General features: G+C 40.4%; 1 protein-coding gene across 1 annotated transcript in view; it reads left to right on the top strand.

The window, feature by feature from the left end:
- The window catches only part of PLEKHG7 (pleckstrin homology and RhoGEF domain containing G7), a 57,668-nt gene that overhangs the window by 7,318 nt on the left and 29,076 nt on the right, over nucleotides 1-21,274 (top strand). Inside the window, exon 4 of the mRNA XM_024754373.1 lies at nucleotides 526-639. Coding sequence (XP_024610141.1) covers nucleotides 526-639 — 114 coding nt within the window. The remainder of the gene's footprint in view (nucleotides 1-525; nucleotides 640-21,274) is intronic.

Genomic DNA, 21,274 nt, shown 5'->3' with positions numbered 1-21,274 from the left:
ACAAAACTACATTTAGTAGAGGTGCCCCAAATTTGACTCTCTATTTTTAGAAGCTGGAAGGAAAATTCAGTATGCGGATATTTTTGAGGAAGATTTAGTGAAAGGTCAGATGTTGTTACTTTAATCACTTACTACAAAAACAAGCTTGACATCAACAACATGAGCAGTGAAACCAAAGGAGGTGTTTGTTATCAGGTTCCATGCAGTGTGTGTCGACCTCAACAAAGCATAAGTGCAAGGGTGAATTAAATCAGTATGTCCTAAATAGAATTTTCTTTATGGGCAAAAAAAAAAGGCAACTTATTGAGGAGTTAACTGTTTATTATGGGGATTTCGGGGTTTTTTAAAACAATGTTTATTTTGAAGATTACCTGTTACTATCCATGCAGTCATAGCTCCTACTTGATAATGGTGCCTTCTCCACTTTCCCTGTTCTAGTTGCTGATAAAAGTGAAGAGAAAGAGAAAGTCTGTCTGTGCTCTCTTTGCTTCCAATCATTCTCCTTCTGTCCTTCTCCTCTTGCAGTATTTCCAAGGAAGCCTGTGTCAGAGCCACCAGACCTACTGCCTGAATTACTCAGCTGCTGTCTTTTATCTTGAGAGTCTGAGGCAGAGAGGGGACTTCGGAATTTATTTAAAAGTAAAGTACCAGGTTCTTTTCTTTTATATTTTTCCTGAGGCTCTTTGGATATAACAGGTACTAGGGATTATTAGACCCAAATTAAATGGGAAAGAAGGAAAATAAATGATCAACCATACATTTTAACTACAAACCTGCTTTCCTTATAAAGACATCATCCTCTGCATACTTAGGATTTTAAATGGTGCACTTCTGGAAACACTGATCATCTAATGTCCCTCCTGAGATTTTGGCTGGAGCTTTACAGTGCTTTATTTGTTCATTGGTTTGTTTTTGGAAGGAATTGGTGAGAAAACTAGAGTAGGAACTGAGGCTTTGTTTGTTACTAGAGGTTTGGCTCTTGCAGGATTTGGCCCCAGCAAGGTCCTATTGCACAAAAGCTGGGCACACCATTTACCTTGTATTCTGTGTGAATGGTGCTTCCTGGAGGACATCAGAGCACACAGTGTAAACACTGCCCCTGAAGTTGTCCAGCATGGTGGCTATGGGTCCCAAAGTGTTATTAGAACAAGGAATCTCTGCTAGGGACCTTCAGTGTTTGCTAATAAGCAAAACTGAAACAAATTTTCCGTGCCTTCCCTACTTCCTTTAACCCCTTTTTGACATGTCTTTAGTCTGAACCGTACCTTTCAGCCTTTCAGTATTATGCCAGAGCCCTTTTCATGACCCAAGAAAATGGTCCAAGCCTTTCCAGAAAACCAGCTCTTCCCTGCAGCTGCAGGAAGCACCTGCCAGAGCATCACCTCAGAGCTGTGGGAGGAATGGCCACCACACACAGTTTCCAGCAACTTTGCTGTGAACTGGTGCATCTTTGCCATGGCCAGGATGTGCCAGGAAACCTGGGCGTGGCATGATTGATCTTGGAAAGAGACTTGGCTCTATTTTTGTAGCTTCATCCTTTCAATGTTTTCTTTGCTACTCAAACCAAAACCTGAAAGCTCATTAGATTTCCAGGGTATGAATAATCTTGTTGCAAAAGTTTTCCCTGGAAGCTTATGGATGAGACCCTCGCCAAGCCCCCAAACTAGGGAGAATCCAGGTTCATTCCTCTCCCTTCCATGCTAGGGCAGAGAATAATTTAACAAGGCTCAGACATTGTTTTCAAGTAACTGGAAAATCCTGTAACAACTGTGACACAGAAGTTTGTATATAAAATATATATAGCATCCAAAGATATTTAGGGAAAGGAATAAAGGATGCACTGTTGTAATGATGACATATGATACTTTTATAGCATAATGTTTTGCCAAGTACTTTCTCAAACAACTCTTTTTTTTAATAAATTTATTTATTTATTTTTGGCTGTGTTAGGTTTGCGTTGCTGTGTGCGGGCTTTCTCTAGTTGCAGCGAGCAGGGGCTACTCTTCATTGCAGTGTGCGTGCTTCTCATTGTGGTGGCTTCTCTTATTGCAGAGCATGGCTCTAGGTGCACGGGCTTCAGTAGTTGTGGCACGAGGGCTCAGTAGTTTTGCCTCACGGGCTCCAGAGAGCAGTCTCAGTAGTTGTGGCACACGGGCTTAGTTGCTCCGTGGCATGTGGAATCTTCCTGGACCAGGGCTCAAACCCATGTCCCCTGCATTGGCAGGCAGATTCTTAACCACCACTCTCCAGGGAAGTCCCAATACCATACTGTTTAATGACTGTAGCTTTGTAGTATAGTCTGAAGTCAGGGAGTCTGGTTCCTCCAGCTCCATTTTCCTTTCTCAAGATTGCTTTGGCTATTTGGGGTCTTTTGTGTTTCCATACAAGTTAATTTTTTTTCTAGTTCTGTGAAAAATACCATTGGTAATTTGATAGGGATTGCATTGAATCTGTAAATTGCCTTGGGTAGTACAGTCAGTTTGACAATATTGATTCTTCCAGTCCAAGAACACAGTATATCTTTCCATCTCTTTATGTCATCTTTGATATCTTTCATCAGCAACCTTTAGTTTTTGGAGTACAGGTCTTTTGCCTCCTTAGGTAGGTTTATTCCTAGGTATTTTATTCATTTTGTTGCAGTGGTAAATGAGAGTGTTTCCTTAATTTCTCTTTCAGATTTTTCATCATTTGTGTATAGGAATGCAAGAGATATCTGTGCATTAATTTTGTATCCTGCAACTTTACCAAATTCATTGATGAGCTCTGGTATTTTTCTGGTAGCGTCTTTAGGATTTTCTATGTATAGTATCCTGTCATCTGCAAACAGTGACAGTTACTTCTTTTCCAATTTGTATTCCTTTTATTTCTTTTTCTTCGCTGATTGCCATGGCTAGGATTTCCAAAACTATGTTGAATAATAGAGGTAAAGTGGACAACCTTGTCTCGTTCCTGATCTTAGAGGAAATGCTTTCAGTTTTTCACCATTGAGAATGATGTTTGCTGTGGGTTTGTCATATATGGCCTTTACTATGTTGAAGTAGGTTCCCTCTATGCCCACTTTCTGGAGAGTTTTTATCATAAACGGGAGTTGAATTTTATCAAAAACTTTTTCTGCAACTATTGAGATGATCATAAAGTTTTTATTTAACAATTTGTTAATGTGGTGTGTCACACTGATTGATTTGCAGATGTTAAAAAATCCTTGCAGCCCTGGGATAAATCCCACCTGACCATGACGTATGATTCTTTTAATGTATTGTTAGACTTGATTTCCTAGTATTTTGTTGAGGATTTTCATGTCTATGTTCATTAGTGATATTGGCCTGTAATTTTCTTATTTTGTGATATCTTTGTCTGGTTTTGGTGTCAGAGTGATGGTGCCTTCATAGAATGAGTTTGGGGGTGTTCCTTCCTCTGCAGTTTTTTGGAATAGTTTCAGAAGGATAGGTGTTAACTCTTCTCTAAATGTCTGGTGAGCCATACCATTTTTAATTTTCTAGTTTCTAGTTGTGCCCTTTTTTCCACTTAGAGAAGTTCCTTTAGCATTTGTTGTAAAACTGGTTTCGTGACAGTGAATTCTTTCTGCTTTTGCTTCTGTGTGAAGGTTTTGATTTCTCTGTCATATCTGAACGAGAGCCTTGCACCGAGTATTCTTGGTTGTAGGTTTTTCCCTTTCATCACTTCGAATATATCATGCCACTCCCTTCTGGCCTTCAGAACTTCTGCTGAAAAATCAGCTGATAGTCTTATGGGGATTCCCTTGTATTTATTTAATATTTTCTCTTTGTCTTTAATTTTTGTCAATTTGATTACTATGTTTCTTGGCGTGTTCCTCCTTGGGTTTATCCTGTAAGGGACTCTGCACTTACTGGACTTGGGTGACTGTTTCCTTTCCAGTTTTAGGGAGGTTTTCAGCTATTATCTCTTCAAATATTTTCTCAGGTCCTTTCTCTCTCTCTCCTCCTCTGGGAACCCTATAATGCAGACATTGGTGTGTTTGACATTGTCCCAGAAGTCTCTTAAATTGTCCTCATTTCTTTTCATTCTTTTTTATTCCGTTCTGCGGCAGTGATTCCCACCACTCTGTCTTCCAGCTCATTGATTCATTCTTCTGCATCACTTATTCTGCTCTTGATTCCTTCTAGTGTATTTTTTCATTTCCGTTATTGTATTCTTCAACTCTGTTTGGTTATTTTTTATATTTTCTAACTCTTTACTAAAAACTTGTAACTTCTCACTTTATATATCCATTCTTTTCCCGAGTTCTTGTATCATCTTTATGGTCATTACACTGAACTCTTTTCTCGGGTAGATTGGCTATCTCCACTTTGCTTAGTTGTTCTTCTGGAGTTTAATCTTCTTCCTTCGTCTGGAACATATTCCTATGCCAACTCGTTGTGTTTAAATTTCTGTTTGTATTTTTATGTATGTAGTAGCTTAGTTACATTTCTCAGTCTTGGATAAGTGATCCCCTGAAGGGGAAGTCCTATACGTGCCAACAGTACACTCCCTCTCATCAGTCAAGGGTCAGGGACCAACTGGTCCCAGGTTAGGTTCTGACCTATGTTTGTGGACTTAGTTCTGCAGGCTGCAGGATCGTAGTTTCCTTGCTTCTGGTGTCTGACCCCTGACACTGCTCTAGCCGTTATGCAGGCTTCCTGGTGGGAGGGGCTGGTGGTTGGAGCTGGGTCTTTGCCCTCTGGTGGGCAGGGCTGTGTGAGGGGGTGTGGCTAGAGGTGACTGTGGGCTCAGGATGACTTTAGGCAGCCTGTCTACTGATGGCTGGGGCTGTGTTCCCACCTTGTTGGTTGTTTGGCCTGAGGCATCCCAGCACTGGAGCTAATAGCCTGTTGGATGGGGCCATGTCTCAGTGCCAAGGACCCAAAATGTCTGCCTCCAGCCAGAGTTCACATAGGTCCCCGCTATGTCCACCACCAGCTTTTATGACTCCAGAGAGATCCATGGCCACCCCTGCCTCCCTAGGAGACCCTTCAATACCAGCACGTAGGTCTGGCCCAGGCTCCTATGTAGTCACTGCTTTGCCCTGGGACCTGGTGCACATGGGACCTTGTCTGCACCCTCCAAGAGTGGAATCTCTGTTTCCCCCAGTCCTGTGGAGCTTCTGCAATCAAGCCCTACTAGCCTTCAAATCCATGTGTTCTGCTGACGTAGGGCTCAGAGCTCTCACTCCTGTGGGAGAACTTCTCTGATATAATTATTCTCCAATTTGTGGGTTGCCCACCCGGGCAGTATGGGATTTGATTATATCATGAGTGCACCCCCTCCTACTGTCTCATGTTTTCTTTTTTATGTCTTTGGAGGTAGAATCTTGTTTTGGTAGGTTCCAGTCCTTTTTATCAATGGTTGTTCAGCAGTTAGTTGTGATTTTAGTGTGCTCGTAAGAGCAGGTGAGCTCAGTGTCCTTCTGCTCTGCCATCTTGTTTCCCTCTACTCCTTGGTCAGGTTTATTCCTAAGTATTTTTTTTTTTGATGTGATATTAAAAAGGATTTTTTAACTTTCCCTTTCTGATATTTCATGTTAGTGTAAAGAAATGCAACAGATTTCTGTGTGTTAGTCTTGTATCCTGCTACCTTGCTGAATTTGTTCATCAGTTCTAGTAGTTTTTGTGTGGAGTCTTTAGGGTTTTCTATATATAGTATATCATCTGCCTAGAAGGACAGTTTTACCTCTTCCCTTCCAATTCAGGTACCTTTTATTTCTTTTTCTTGTCTGGTTGCTGTGACTAGGACTTCCAGTACTATGTTAGTTATAAGTGGTAAGAGTGGACATCCTTTTCTTGTTCCAAATTTTAATGGGAAGGTTTTCAGCTTTTCACTGTTGAGTACTATGTTGGCTGTGGGTTTGTCATAAATAGCTTTTATTATGTTGAGTTATGTACTTACTTTGGTAAGCGTTTTTATCATGAATACATGTTGATTTTATCAGATGCTTTTTCTGCATCTATTGAGATGATCATGTGGTTTTTGTCTTTTGTTGATGTGGTATATCACATTGATTGATTTACATATGTTGAACCATCCTTGTAACCCTGAGATGAATCCAGCTTGATCATGGTGTATGATATTTTTTATGTGTTGTTGGATTTGGTTTGCTAACATTTTGTTGAGAAATTTTGTATCTGTATTCATCAAGATATTGGCCTGTAATTTTCTTTTTTGATAGTGTCTTTTTCTGGTTTTGGTATCAGAGTGAGGGTGGCTTCATAGAATGAATTTGGGAGTGTTCCCTCCTCTTCAGTCTTTTAGAAGAGTTTGAAAAGGATTGGTATAATTTCTTCTTTGTAGGTTTGGTAGAATTCCCCAGTGAACCCATTTCATCCTAGACTTTTGTTTGCAAGGAGTTTTTTTAATTACAGATTCTGTTGCACTTCTAGTGATCAGTCTGTTCAATTTATTTATTTCTTCTTGATTCTGTTTTGGTGTGCTGTATGTTTCTAAAAACTTGTCCATTTCTTCTAGGTTGTGCAATTTGTTGGCATATATTTGTTCATAATATTCTCTTTTTTACTTATTCTCTCTCTCTCTTTTTTTTTTTTTTTTTTGTATTTCTGCAGTATCAGTTTTTCCTCTTTCATTTCTTATTTTGTTTATTTGGGTCCTCTCTTTTCTTCTCTTTTTTTTTCCCCCCCCTGCATGGCTTTGTGGTCTCACTCATTGATGCCTTCTGTTTGCAGTGCCCTGTCAAAGCCTTGGTAGTACAGAGATAGACAAGGATAGCAAAATGTTTAAAAGCACAAGTTGTGGAGTGAGAACATCAGACACTCGAAGTCAGACAGAATCACTGACCCACCACTTATAGGCTGTGTGACTTTGGGCAGATTACCCAACCTCTCTGAGTCCAATTTAATGGATTATCCTACTTTTCCTTACTGATTTTTCTTTTTAATATTTATTTATTTATTTTTGGCTGCATTGGGTCTTTGTTGCTACGTGTGGACTTTCTCTAGTTGTGGGAAGCAGGGGCTACTCTTCATTGCAGTGTGTGGGCTTCTCATTCGGTGGCTTCTCTTGTTGCAGAGCATGGGCTCTAGGCATGCAGGCTCAGTAGTTGTGACGTGCAGGGTCAGTAGTTGTGGCTCACGGGCTCTAGAGCACAGGCTCAGTAGTTGTGGTGCACAGGCTTAGTTGCTCTGTGGCATGTGGGATCTTCCCAGACCAGGGCTCGAACCCGTGTCCCCTGCATTGGCAGGCAGATTCTTAACCACTGTACGACCAGGGAAGTCCTGTCTCTTTTCTTCTTGATGAGCCTGGTCAGAGGTTTGTCGATTTTGTTTGCCCTTTCAAAAAAAAATCAGCTCTTGATTTTATTGATTTGTTTCTATTGTTTTTTTGATTTCTATTTTATTTACTTCCTCTCTGATCTTTATTATTTCCTTCCTTCTGCTGACTTTAGGCTTTGTTTGTTCTTCTTTTTCTAATTCTTTTAGGTGGTAAGTTAGGTCATTTGAAATTTTTTTTATTTTTTGAAGAAGGCCTGTATCACTGTGAACTTGCCTCATGGAACTGCTTTTGCTGCATCCCAGAGATTTTGTATGTTGTGTTTTCATTGTCATTTGTCTCAAGATTTTTTTGAATTTCCTCTTTGATTTCATTGTTGATCCATTGGTTTTTTAGTAGCCTGTTGTTTAGTCTCCATGTAATCATTTTTTTCTTGTTTCTCTTTCTGTGGTTGATTTCTGGTTTCATGCTGTTGTGGTCAGAAAAGATGCTTGAAATAACTTCTGTCGTCTTACATATAGTCAGGCTTGCTCTGTGTCCTAGCATGTTTCCTATTACTTGTTTTCTCTATTTAGGAGCTCCTATATTGGGTGCATATATGTTAACAAGCGTAATATCCTTATGGGCCCAGCCGCTCCGCGGCATGTGGGATCCTCCCGGACCAGGGCACGAACCCGTGTTCCCTGCATCGGCAGACAAACTCTCAACAACTGTGCCACCAGGGAAGCCCTGTATTGATTCTTTTATCATTTTATAGTGTCCTTCTTTATCTTTCTTTATGGCCTTTGTTTTAAAGTCTATTTTGTCTCATACAAGTACTGCTACTCCCACTTTCTTGTCATTTCCATTTTCATAAAACACCTTTTTCCATCTCCTCACTTTCAATCTGTGTATCCTTCGCCCTAAAGTGGGTCTCTTGTAGGCAGCATATTGTAGGCTCTTGTTTTATTATCTAATCTGCCACTCTTTTTTATTATCTAATCTGCCACTCTATGTGTTTAGATTGGAACATTTTGTCCATTGACACTTAAGGTAATTGTTGATAGATATGTATTTATTGCCATTTTTAAACCTTATTTTTCAGTTGATTTTGTATTTCCTCTTTGTTCCTTTCTTTTTCTTTTTGTTTTTCCTCTTGTGGTTTGATGATTTTAGTGTTATGCTTGAGTTCTTTTGTTTTTGGTTTTTCTGAATCTGTTGTATGTTTTTGATTTTTTGTTGCCCTGTTTTACAAGTATGTTAACCCATTACTATATCTACTTGTATTCGATTCATAGTCATATAGGTTCAACCATATTCTGAAAAAAGTCTTCTGAAAAAAGTCTACATTTTCTTACCCCTCCCCCCACATTTTATGATTTTGATGTCCTCTTTTATATCTTTGTGTTTATCACTTTGCTCTTTATTGTAGTTATCATTGCTTTCACACACACACAAAATAACTGTAATCTATATACTGGCTTATTTAAGTGATTTATTTTCCAATTGTGATTTTCTTATTCCTATAGATTCTTCTTTTCTATTTAGAGAAGACCTTTCAATATTTCTTTTAGGATAGTTTAGTATTGCTGTGTTCTTTTAGTTTTTGTTTCTTTTTGTTTTGTTAGTTTTGTTTGAGAAATTCTTTATATCTCCTTCTATTCTAAATGATAATCTTGCTGGGTAGAATATCCTAGGTTTCAGGTTTTCCCCTTTCTGGACATTGAACATATCTTTCCACTCCCCTCTGGCCTACAACATTTTCTGTAGAGAAGTCAGCTGAATGCCTTATGCGGGTTCCCTTTTAACTAACTCTGTTTTTCTCTTTAGAATCCTCTCTTTAACTTTTGCTATTTTAATTTTAATACATCTTCATATGAGTCTGTTTGTGTTCATCTTGTTTGAGACTTTCCTGTACTTGGATATCTGTTTCCTTCTTTAATTTGGGAATTTTTCAGCCACAATTTCTTCAAATACATTTTTGATTCCCTTTTCTCTTCTCCTTCTGGGATCCCTATTATGTGTAGATTGGCTTGCTTTATATTATCCCATAAGTCTTGTATATAGCTTTCATTCTTTTACATTTGTCCTTTTGTCTGCTGTTCTGATTGCATGATTTCCATTATTCTAATTTCTAGATCACTTATTTGTTCCTCTGCATTGTTTAGTTTGCTATTTATTGCCTTTAGCTTGGCTTTTGTTTCTGCAAATGAGTTTTCTAATTTTAATTGGCTCCTCTTTATAGTTTCTAGTTCCTTGTTACAGTAATCTTCATTCCTCTCAATAGCCTTTCTTAATTTCTACAGTTTCCTTTTTATTACCTCCTTTTTGAACTTGGGATCTAGTATAATAGACTGGTCTGTTTCGTTGTTTGTTGGTCTTTCAGGGGATATCTCATGTTCTATAAATTGGGAGTGATTCCTCTGCTTTTTTTTAAATTTAATTTAATTTTTTTATACAGCAGGTTCTTATTAGTTATACATATTGGTGTATGTATATCAATCACAGTTGCCCAATTCAGCACACCACCACCACCACCACCCACACATTCCCCCCTTGGTGTCCATACATTTGTTCTGTACCTCTTTGTCTCGGTCTCTGCCCCGCAGCCCGGTACATCTGTACCATTTTTCTAGGTTCCACATATATCCGTTAATATACATTATTTGTTTTTCTCTTTCTGACGTACTTCACTCTGTATGACAGTCTCTACATCCATCCACGTCTCTACAATTGACTCAGTTCCATTCCTTTTTATGACTTGAGTAATATTCCATTGTATATATGTACCACATCTTCTTTATCCATTCGTCTGTCGATGGGCATTTAGGTTGCTTCCATGTCCTGGCGATTGTAAATAGTGCTGAAATGAAGGTTGGGGTGCATGTGTCTTTTTGAATTATGGTTTTCTCTGAGTATATGCCCAGTAGTGGGATTGATATGTCATATGGTAATTCTATTTTTCGATTTTAAGGAACCTCCATACTGTTCTCCATAGTGCCTGTATCAATTTACATTCCCACCAGCAGTACAAGAAGGTTCCCTTTTCTCCACACCCTCTCCAGCATCTGTTGTTTGTAGATTTTCTGATGATGCCCATTCTAACTGGTGTGAGGTGATACCGCATAGTAGTTTTGATTTGCATTTCTCTAATAATTAGTGATGTTGAGCAGCTTTTCATGTGCTTCTTGGCCATCTGTATGTCTTCTTTGGAGAAATGTCTATTTAGGTGTTCTGTCCATTTTTGGATTTGATTGTTTGTTTTTTTTAATACTGAGCTGCATGAGCTGTTTATATATTTTGGAGATTAATCCTTTGTCCATTGATTCATTTGCAAATATTTTCTCCCATTCTGAAGGTTGTTTTTTCATCTTGTTTGTAGTTTCCTTTGCTTTGCAAAAGCTTTTAAGTTTCATTAGGTCCCATTTGTTTATTTTTGGTTTTATTTCCATTACTCTAAGAGGTGTATCAAAAAAAATCTTGCTGTGATTTATGTCAAAGAGTGTTCTTCCTATGTTTTCCTCTAAGAGTTTATAGTGTCCGGTCTTACCTTTAGGTCTCTAATCCATTTTGAGCTTATTTTGTGTATGGTGTTGGGGAGTGTTCTAATTTCATTCTTTTACATGTAGCTCTCCAGGTTTCCCAGCACCACTTATTGAAGAGGCTGTCTTTTCTCCATTGGATATTCTTGCTTCTTTGTCAAAAGTAAGGTGACCATAGGTGCATGGGTTTATCTCTGGGCTTTCTATCCTGTCCATTGATCTATATTTCTGTTTTTGTGCCTGTACCATATTGTCTTGATTACTGTAGCTTTGTAGTATAGTCTGAAGTCAGGAAGTCTGATACTTCCATGTCCGTTTTTTTCCCTCAAGACTGCTTTGGCTATTCGGGGTCTTTTGTGTCTCTGTAAAAATTTTAAGATTTTTTGTTCTACTTCTGTAAAAAATGCCATTGGTAATTTCATAGGGATTGCATTGAATCTGCTTTGGATAGTATAGTCATTTTCACAATATTCATTCTTCCAATCCAAGAACATGGTATATCTCTCCATCTGTTTCTATCATCTTTAATTTCTTTCATCAGTGTCTTATAGTTTTCTGCATACAGGTCTTTTTTCTCCCTAGGTAGGTTTATTCTTAAGTACTTTATTCTTTTTGTTGCAATGGTAAATGGGAATGTTTCCTTAATTTCTATTACAGACTTCTCATCATTAGTGTATAGGAATGCAGGATATTTCTGTGCATTAATTTTGTATCCTGCAACTTTACCAAATTCACTGATTAGCTCTAGTAGTTCTCTGGTGACATCTTTAGGATTCTCTATATATAGTATCATGTCATCTGCAAACAGTGACAGTTTTACTTCTTCTTTTCCAATTGGTAGTCCTTTTATTTCTTTTTCTTCTCTGATTGCCATGGTGAGGACTTCCAAAACTATGTTGAATAATAGTGATGAGAGTGGACATCCTTGTCTTGTTCCTGATCTTAGAGGAAATTCTTTCAGTTTTTCACCATTTAGAATGATGTTTGCTGTGGGTTTGTTGTATATATGTCCTTTATTATGTTGAGGTAGGTTCGCTGTTTGTCCACTTTCTAGAGAGTTTTTATCATAAATGGGTGTTGAATTTTGTCAGAAGCTTTTTCTGCATCTATTGAGATTATCATATGGTTTTTCATCTTCAGTTTGTTAATATGGTGTATCCCATTGATTGATTTGCTTATATTGAAGTATCCTTGCATCCCTGTGATAAATCCCACTTGGTAATGGTGTATGATCCTTTTAATGCATTGTTGGATTCTGTTTCCTAGTATTTTGTTGAGGATTTTTGCATCTATGTTCATCAGTGATTTTTTTTTTTTTTTGCAGTATGTGTGCCTCTGACTGTTGTGGCCTCTCCCGTTGGGGAGCACAGGCTCCAGACGTGCAGGCTCAGCAGCCATGGCTCACAGTCCTAGCCCCTCCACGGCATGTGGGATCTTCCCGGACTGGGACACGAACCTGTGTCCCCTGCATCAGAAGGCAGACTCTCAACCACTGTGCCACCAGGGAAGTCCTGTTGGAAGATTTTTAATCAGAGTTTCAGCTTAATTACTTGTGATTGGTCTGTTCATATTTTCTATGTCTTCCTGGTTCAGTCTTGGAGGGTTATACCTTTCTAAGAATTTGTCCACTTCTTTCAGTTTCTCCTTTTTATTGGCATAAAGTTCCTGTAGTAGTCTCTTAGGATGCTTAATATTTCTGCGGTGTCCGTTGTAACTTCTCCTTTTTCTTTTCTAATTTTAGTTTATTTTTTGTTCCCATTTTATTTATTTTTTTAAATCTTTATTGGAGTATAATTGCTTTACAATGGTGTGTTAGTTTCTGCTTTTGGTAGTGTATATATGTCACTGCCACACTCTCACTTCATCCCAGCTTACCCTTCCCCCCACCCTCGTGTCCTCAAGTCCATTCTCTACGTCTTTTTCTTTATTCCTGTCCTGCCCCTAGGTTCATCATAACTATTTTTTTTTAGATGCCATATATATGTGTTAGCATACAGTATGTTTTTCTCTTTTTGACTTACTTCACTTTTACCCTTCCCCCTCCCCATATCCTCAAGTCCATTCTCTAGTAAGTCTGTGTCTTTATTTCTGTCTTACCCGTAGGTTTTTCATGACATTTTTTTCCCTTAAATTCCATATATATGTGTTAGCATATGGTATTTGTCTTTCTCTTTCTGACTTACTTCACTCTGTATGACAGACTCTAGGTCTATCCACCTCATTACAAATAGCTCAATTTTGTTTCTTTTTATGACTGAGTAATATTCCATTGTACATATGTGCCATATCTCCTTTATCCATTCATCCGATGATGGGTTTTGTAGTTTTGATTTGCATTTCTCTAATGATTAATGATGTTAAGCATTCTTTCATGTGTTTGTTGGTAGTCTGTATATCTTCATTGGAGAAATGTCTGTTTAAGTCTTGTGCCCATTTTTGGATTGGTATGTTTGTTTTTTTGTTATTGAGCTGCATGAGCTGCTTGTAAATTAATCCTTTTGAAGATAAAGTAAAATAAAATAAAGTTATTAAAATTATTAAGAAATAAAAACGAACGGATAGAACCCTAGGACAAATGGTGGAAGCAAAGCTATACAGACAAAGTCTGACACAGAAGCATACACATACACACTCACAAAAAGAGGAAAAGGGGAAAAAAATCATAAATCTTGCTCTCAAAGTCCACCTCCTCAATTTGGGATGATTCGTTGTCTATTCATGTGTTCCACGTATGCAGGGTACATCAAGTTGATTGTGGAGCTTTAATCTGCTGCTTCTGAGGCTGCTGGGAGAGATTTCCCTTTCTCTTCTTTGTTCTCACAGCTCCCAGGGGCTCAGCTTTGGATTTGGCCCCGCCTCTACGTGTAGGTTGCTGGAGGGCGTCTGTTTTTCGCTCAGACAGGACGGGGTTAAAGGAGCAGCTGCTTCAGAGGCTCTGGCTCACTCAGGCCGGGGGGAGGGAGGGGTACGGAGTGTGGGACAAGCCTGCGTTGGCAGAGGCCGGCGTGACGTTGCACCAGCCTGAGCCCCGCCGTGCGTTCTCCCAGGGAAGTTGTCCCTGGATCCTGGGAACCTGGCTGTGGTGGGCTGCACAGGCTTCCTGGAAGAGGGGTGTAGATAGTGACCTGTGCTCTCACACAGGCTTCTTGTTGGAGGCAGCAGCAGCCTTAGCGTCTCCTGCCTGTCTCTGGGGTCCGCACTCTTAGCTGTGTCTCGCGCCCGTCTCTGGAGCTCCGTTAAGCAGCGCTCTTAATACCCTCTCCTCGCGCACCAGGAAACAAAGAGGGGAGAAAAAGTCTCTTGCCTTTTCGGCAGCTCCAGACCTTTTCCCGGACTCCCTCCCGGCTATCTGTGGTGCACTAACCCCTTCAGGATGTGTTCATGCCACCAACCCCAGTCCTCTCCCTGTGCTCCGTCCAAACCCCGAGCCTCTGCTCGCAGCCCCGCCTGCCCCAGCAGGTGAGCAGACAAGCCTCTCGGTCTGGTGAGTGCCGCTTGGCACCGATCCTCTGTGCGGGAATCTCCCCACTTTGCCCTTCGCGCCCCTGTTGCTGCGCTCTCCTCCGTGGCTCTGTAGCTCCCCCCCTCCACCCCCCGCAGTCTCCGTCTGTGAAGGGGCTTCCTAGTGTGTGCAAACCTTTCCTCCTTCACAGCTCGCTCCCACTGGTGCAGGTACTGTCCCTATTTTTTTGTCTCTGTTTTTTCTTTTGCCCTACCCAGGTACGTGGGGAGTTTCTTGCCTTTTGGGAGGTCTGAGGTCTTCTGCCAGCATTCAGTAGGTGTTCTGTAGGAGTTGTTCCACGTGTAGATGTATTTCTGGTGTATCTGTGGGGAGGAAGGTGATCTCCACATCTTACTCTTCCGCCATCTATCCCTCGTCTCTGCACGACTTATTGAAGAGGCTGTCTTTCTCCACTGTATATTCTTGCCTCCTTTATCAAAGGTAAGGTGACCATATGTGCGTGGGTTTATCTCTGGGCTTTCTATCCTGTTCCACTGATCTATATTTCTGTTTTTGTGCCAGTACCATACTGTCTTGATTACTGTAGCTTTGTAATATAGTCTGAAGTCAGAGAGTCTGATTCCTCCAGCTCCATTTATCTTTCCAAAGATTGCTTTGGCTATTCGGGATCTTTTGTGTTTCCATACAAATTGTGAAATTATTTGTTCTAGTTCTGTGAAATTTTCCATTGGTAGTTTGATTGGGATTGCATTGAATCTGTAGATTGCTTTGGGTAGTATAGTCATTTTCACAGTGTTGATTCTTCCAATCCAAGAACATGGTATATCTCTCCATCTATTTGTATCATCTTTAATTTCTTTCATCAGTGTTTTATAATTTTCTGCATACAGGGCTTTATTCTCCTTAGGTAGGTTTATTACTACTAGTCTATGTCTTTTGGTTAGAACATTTAATTCATTTACGTTTAAAGTAGTTATCTATATGTATGTTCCTATTACCATTTTCTTAATTGTTTTGGGTTTGTTATTGTAGGTCTTTTCCTTCTCTTGTGTTTCCTGCCTAGCTAAGTTCCTTTAGCATTTGTTTAAAATGTGGTTTGGTGGTGCTGAATTCTCTTAGCCTTTGCTTGTCTGTAAAGGTTTTAATTTCTCTGTCAAATCTGAATGAGATCTTTGCTGGGTAGAGTAATCTTGGTTAGTGGTTTTTCCCCTTCATCATTTTTTATATGCCCTTCCCCTCCCTTCTGGCTTGCAGAGTTTCTGCTGAAACATCAGCTGTTAACCTTATGGGGATTCCCTTGTATGTCATTTGTTGTCTTTCCCTTGCTGCTTGTAATATTTTTTCTTTGTATTTAATTTTAGAAAGTTTGATTCATATGTGTCTTGGCATGTTTCTCCTTAGTTGGCAGGTTGTGCATTTCTAAGAATTTGTCCATTTCTTCCAGGTTGTCCATTATATTGGCATATAGTTGCTTGTAGTAATCTCTCATGATCCTTTGTACGTCTGCAGTGTTGATTGTTACTTTTCCTTTTTCATTTCTAATTCTATTGATTTGCATCTTCTCCCTTTTTTTCTTGATCAGTCTGGCTAATGGTTGAACAAGCTTTTAGTTTTAATATCTTTGCTATAGTTTCCTTCATTTCTTTTTCATTTATTTCTGATCTGATCTTTACGATTTCTTTCCTTCTTCTAACTTCTGGGGTTTTTTGTTCTTTCTCGAATTGCTTTAGGCGTACAGTTAGGTTGTTCATTTTAGCTGTTTCTTATTTCTTAAGGTAGGATTGTATTGCTATAAACTTCCCTCTTAGAACTGCTGTTGTTGAATCCAGTAAGTTTTGGGTCGTCGTGTTTTCATTGTCATTTGTCTCTAGTTAGTTTTTGATTTTCTCTTTCATTTCTTCAGTGATCTCTTGGTTATTAAGTAGTGTATTGTTTAGCCTCCATGTGTTCGTATTTTTTACAGATTTTTTCCTGTAATTGATATCTAGTCTCATAGTGTTGTGGTCGGAAAAGATACTTAATACGATTTCAATTTTCTTAAATTTACCAAGGTTTGATTTGTGACCCAAGATATGATCTATCCTGGGGAATGTTCCATGAGCACTGGAGAAGAAATTGGGGTTTTTTGTTCTTTCTCGAATTGCTTTAGGTGTACAGTTAGGTTGTTCATTTTAGCTGTTTCTTATTTCTTAAGGTAGGATTGTATTGCTATAAACTTCCCTCTTAGAACTGCTGTTGTTGAATCCAGTAAGTTTTGGGTCGTCGTGTTTTCATTGTCATTTTTCTCTAGTTAGTTTTTGATTTTCTCTTTCATTTCTTCAGTGATCTCTTGGTTATTAAGTAGTGTATTGTTTATTCTTTCTGGTGGGCAGGTCCATGTCTGGGGGTGTGTTTTGGGGTGTTTGTGGCCTTATTATGATTTTAGGCAGCCTCTCTGCTAATGGGTAGGGTTGTGTTCCTGTCTTGCTAGTTGTTTGGCATAGGGTGTCCAGCACTGTAGCTTGCTGGTCATTGAGTGGAGCTGGGTCTTGAGATGGAAATCTCTGGGAGATTTTTGCCATTTGATATTACATGAAGCTGGGAGGTCTCTTGTGGACCAGTGTCCTGAAGTTGGCTCTACCACCTCAGAGGCACAGCCCTGATGCCTGGCTGGAGCACCAAGAGCCTGTCCTCCACACGGCTCAGAATAAAAGGTAGAAAAAACAAAGAAAGAAGAAGATAAAATAAAATAGTTATTAAAATAAATAATTATTTAAAAATTTTTTTCAGTAATAGAAAGAAGAGAGCAACCAAACCAAAGAACAAATCCACCAATGATAACAAGCACTAAAAACTATACTAAGAGAAAACAAAAGCAAAAAATAACGAGAAAAATGTACAGACACAGCCCTAGGACAAATGGTTAAAGCAAAGCTATACAGACAAAAATCACACACAGAAGCATACACACACACACTCACAAAAAGGGAAAAAAATGTATATATCGTTGCTCCCTCCTCAATTTGGGACGATTCATTGTCTATTCAGGTATTCCACAGATGCAGGGTACATCAAGTTGATTATGGAGATTTAATCTGCTCCTCCTGAGGTTGCTGGGAGAGATTTCCCTTTCTCTTCTTTGTTCGCACAGCTCCTGGGGTTCACCTTTGGATTTGGCCCCACCTCTGTGTGTAGGTCGCCTGAGGGTGTCTGTTCTTCTCTCAAACAGGACGGGGTTAAGGGAGCAGCTGATTTGGGGGCTCTGGCTCACTCAGGCGGTGGGGAGGGAGGGGTACAGTGTGTGGGGTGAGCCTGCGGCAGCAGAGGCCAACATAACATTGCACCAGTGTGAGGCGTGCCCTGTGTTCTCCCGGGGAAGTTGTCCCTGGATCATGGGACCCTGGCAGTGGTGGGCTGCACAGGCTCCTGGGAGGGGAAGTGTGGCTTCTGACCTGTGCTTGCACACAGGCTTCTTGGTGGCTGCAGCAGCAGCCTTAGCATTTCCCGCCTGTCTCTGGTGTCTGTGCTGTTAGCCGTGGCTTGCGCCCATCTCTGGAGCTCGATTAGGTGGTGCTCTGAATCCCCTCTCCTTGTGCACCCAGAAACAATCGTCTCTTGCCTCTTAGGCAGGTCCAGACTTTTTCCCGGATTCCCTCCCGTCTAGCTGTGGCACACTAGCCCCCTTCAGGCTGTGTTCACACAGCCAATCCCAGTCCTGTCCCTGGGATCTGCCTCTGAAGCCCGAGCCTCAGCTCCCAGCCCGCACCCGTCCTGGCAGGTGAGCAGACAAGCCTTTCGGGCTTGTGAGTGCTGGTCGGTACCAATCCGCTGTGCGGGAATCTCTGTGCTTTGCCCTCCGCACCCCTGTTGCTGCACTTTCCTCCGTGGCTCCAAAGCTTCCCCCCTCTGCCACCCGCAGTCTCTGCCTGCAAAGGGGCTTCCTAGTGTGTGGAAACCTTTCCTCCTTCACAGCTCCCTCCCACTGGTGCAGGCCCCATCCCTATTCTTTTGTCTCTGTGTTTTCTTCTTCTTTTGCCCTACCTAGGTACTTGGGAAGTTTGTTGCTTTTTGGGAGGTCTGAGGTCTTCTGCCAGCGTTCAGTAGGTGTTCTGTAGGAGTTGTTCCACGTGTAGATGTATTTCTGATGTACTTGTGGGGAGGAAGGTGATGTCCACGTCTTACTCTTCTGCCATCTTGAAGCTCCTCTCCCTCTCATTTCTAATTTTATTGATTTGAGTCCTCTCCCTCTTTTTATTTATTTATTTATTTATTTTTGCGGTACGCGGGCCTCTCACTGTTGCGGCCTCTCCCGTTGCGGAGCACAGGCTCTGGATGCGCAGGCTCAGCGGCCATGGCTCACGGGCCTAGCTGCTCCAATGCCTGTGGGATATTCCCAGACCGGGGCACGAACCTGTGTCCCCTGCATAGCAGGCGGACTCTCAACCACTGCAATACCAGGGAAGCCCTCCCTCTTTTTTTTGATGATTCTGTCTAATGGTTTATCAATTTTGTTTATCTTCTCAAAGAACCAGCTTTTAGTTTTATTGATCTTTGCTATTGTCTTCTTTGTTTCTATTTCATTTATTTCTGTTCTGATCTTTATGATTTTTTTCCTTCTACTAACTTTGGGTTTTGTTTGTTATTCTTTCTCTAGTTCCTTTAGGTGTAAGGTTAGGTTGTTTATTTGAGATGTTTGTTGTTTCTTGAGATAGGATTGTATTGCTATAAACTTCCCTCTTAGAACTGCTTTTACTGCATCCCATAGGTTTTGGATCATCGTGTTTTCATTGTCATTTGTCTCTAGGTATTTTTTGATTTCCTCTTTGATTTCTTCAGTGATCTCTTGGTTATTTAGTAATGTATTGTTTAGCCTTCATGTGTTTGTGTTTTTTACATTTTTTTTTCCCTGTAATTGATTTCTAATCTCACAGTGTTGTGGTCAGAAAAGATGCTTGATATCATTTCAGTTTTATTAAATTTCCTGAGGCTTGATTTGTGACACAAGATGTGATCTATCCTGGAGAATGTTCTCTGTGCACTTGAGAAGAAAGTGTAATATGCTGTTTTGGGATGCAGTGTCCATATATATCATTTAATCTATTTGGTGTATAGTGTCACTTAAAGCTTGTGTTTCCTTATTAATTTTATGTTTGTATGATCTGTCCATTGGTGTAAGTGAGGTGTTCAAGTCCCCCACTATTATTGTGTTACTCTCGATTTCCTCTTTTATAGCTGTTAGCAGTTGCCTTATGTATTGAGGTGCTCCTATGTTCGGTGCATGTATATTTGTAATTGTTATATCTTCTTTTTGGATGGATTCCTTGATCATTATGTAGTGTCCTTCCTTGTCTCTTGTAACATTCTTTATTTTAAATTCTATTTTATTTGCAATGAGGGTTGCTACTCCAGCTTTCTTTTGATTTCCATTTGCATGGAGTATCTTTTTCCATCCCCTTACTTTCAGTCTGTATCTGTCCCTAGGTTGGAAGTGGGTCTCTTGTAGACAGCATATAGATGGGTCTTCTTTTTGTATCCATTCAGTGAGCCTGTGTCTTTTGGTTGGAGCATTTATCCATTCACGTTTAAGGTAATTATCAGTATGTATGTGCATATTACCATTTTCTTAATCGTTTTGGGTTTGTTTTTGTAGGTCCTTTTCTTCTATTGTGTTTCCCACTTAGAGAAGTTCCTTTAGCATTTGTTGTAGAGATGGTTTGGTGGAGCTGAACTGTCTTAGCTTTTGCTTGTCTGTAAAGCTTTTGATTTCTCCATCGAATCTGAATGAGATCCTTGCTGGGTAGAGTAATCTTGGTTTTAGGTTCTTCCCTTTCGTCACTTTAAATATGTCCTGCCACTCCCATCTGGCTTGTAGAGTTTCTGCTGAGAAATCAGCTGTTGACCTTATGGGAGTTCCCTTGTATGTTATTTGTCGTTTTTCCCTTGCTGCTTTCAATAATTTTTCTTTGTCTTTAATTTTTGCCAATTTGTTTACTGTGTGTCTTGGCATGTTTCTCCTTGGGTTTATCCTGTATGGGACTCTCTGTGCTTCCTGGACTTGGGTGGCTATTTCCTTTCCCACATTAGGGAAGTTTTCAACTATAATCTCTTCAGATATTTTCTTGGGTGCTTTCTCTCTCTCTTCTCCTTCTGGGACCTCTATAATGCGAATGTTGTTGTGTTTAATTTTGTCGCAGAGGTCTCTTAGGCTGTCTTCATTTCTTTTCATTCTTTTCTCTTTATTATGTTATGTGGCAGTGAATTCCACCATTCTATCCTCCAGATCACTTATCCGTTCCTCTGCCTCAGTTATTCTGCTGTTGATTCCTTCTAGTGTATTTTCATTTCACTTATTGTATTGTTCATTTGTTTGTTTGTTCTTTAATTCTTCTAGGTCTTTGTGAAACATTTCTTGCATCTTCTCAATTTTTGCCTCCACTCTTTTTCCAGGGTCCTGGATAATCTTCTCTATCATTATTCTGAATTCTTTTTCTGGAAGGTTGCCTATCTCCACTTCATTTAGTTGTTTTTCTGGGGTTTTATCTTGTTCCTTCATCTGGTACATAGCCCTCAGCTTTTTCATCTGGTCTGTCTTTCTGTGAATGTGGTTTTTGTTCCCCAGGCTGCAGGACTGTAGTTCTTCTTGCTTCTGCTGTCTGCCCTCTGGTGGATGAGGCTATCTAAGAGGCTTGTGTGAGTTTCCTGATGGGAGGGACTGGTGGTAGGTAGAGCTGACTGTTGCTCTGGTGGGCAGAACTCAGTAAAACTTTAATCCGTTTGACTGCGGATGGGTGGGGCTGGGTACCCTCCCTGTTGGTTGTTGGCCTGCAGCGACCCAACACTGGAGCCTACCTGGGCTCTCTGGTTGGGCTGATGGCAGACTCTGTGAGGGCTCACGCCAAGGAGTACTTCCCAGAACTTCGGCTGCCAGTGTCCTTATCCTCACGGTGAGACACAGCCACCCCCTGCCTCTGCAGGAGACCCTCCAACACTAGCAGGTAGGTCTGGTTCAGTCTCCTATGGGCTCACTGCTCCTTCCGCTGGGTCCTGATGCACACACTACTTTGTGTGTGCC

Source organism: Neophocaena asiaeorientalis, unplaced genomic scaffold, assembly GCF_003031525.2.
Source record: "Neophocaena asiaeorientalis asiaeorientalis breed wild unplaced genomic scaffold, Neophocaena_asiaeorientalis_V1.1 scaffold92, whole genome shotgun sequence".
Taxonomy (NCBI): Eukaryota; Metazoa; Chordata; class Mammalia; order Artiodactyla; family Phocoenidae; genus Neophocaena; species Neophocaena asiaeorientalis.
Note: the sequence above shows the minus strand (reverse complement) of the source record. Positions and strands in the feature narration are given on the sequence as shown.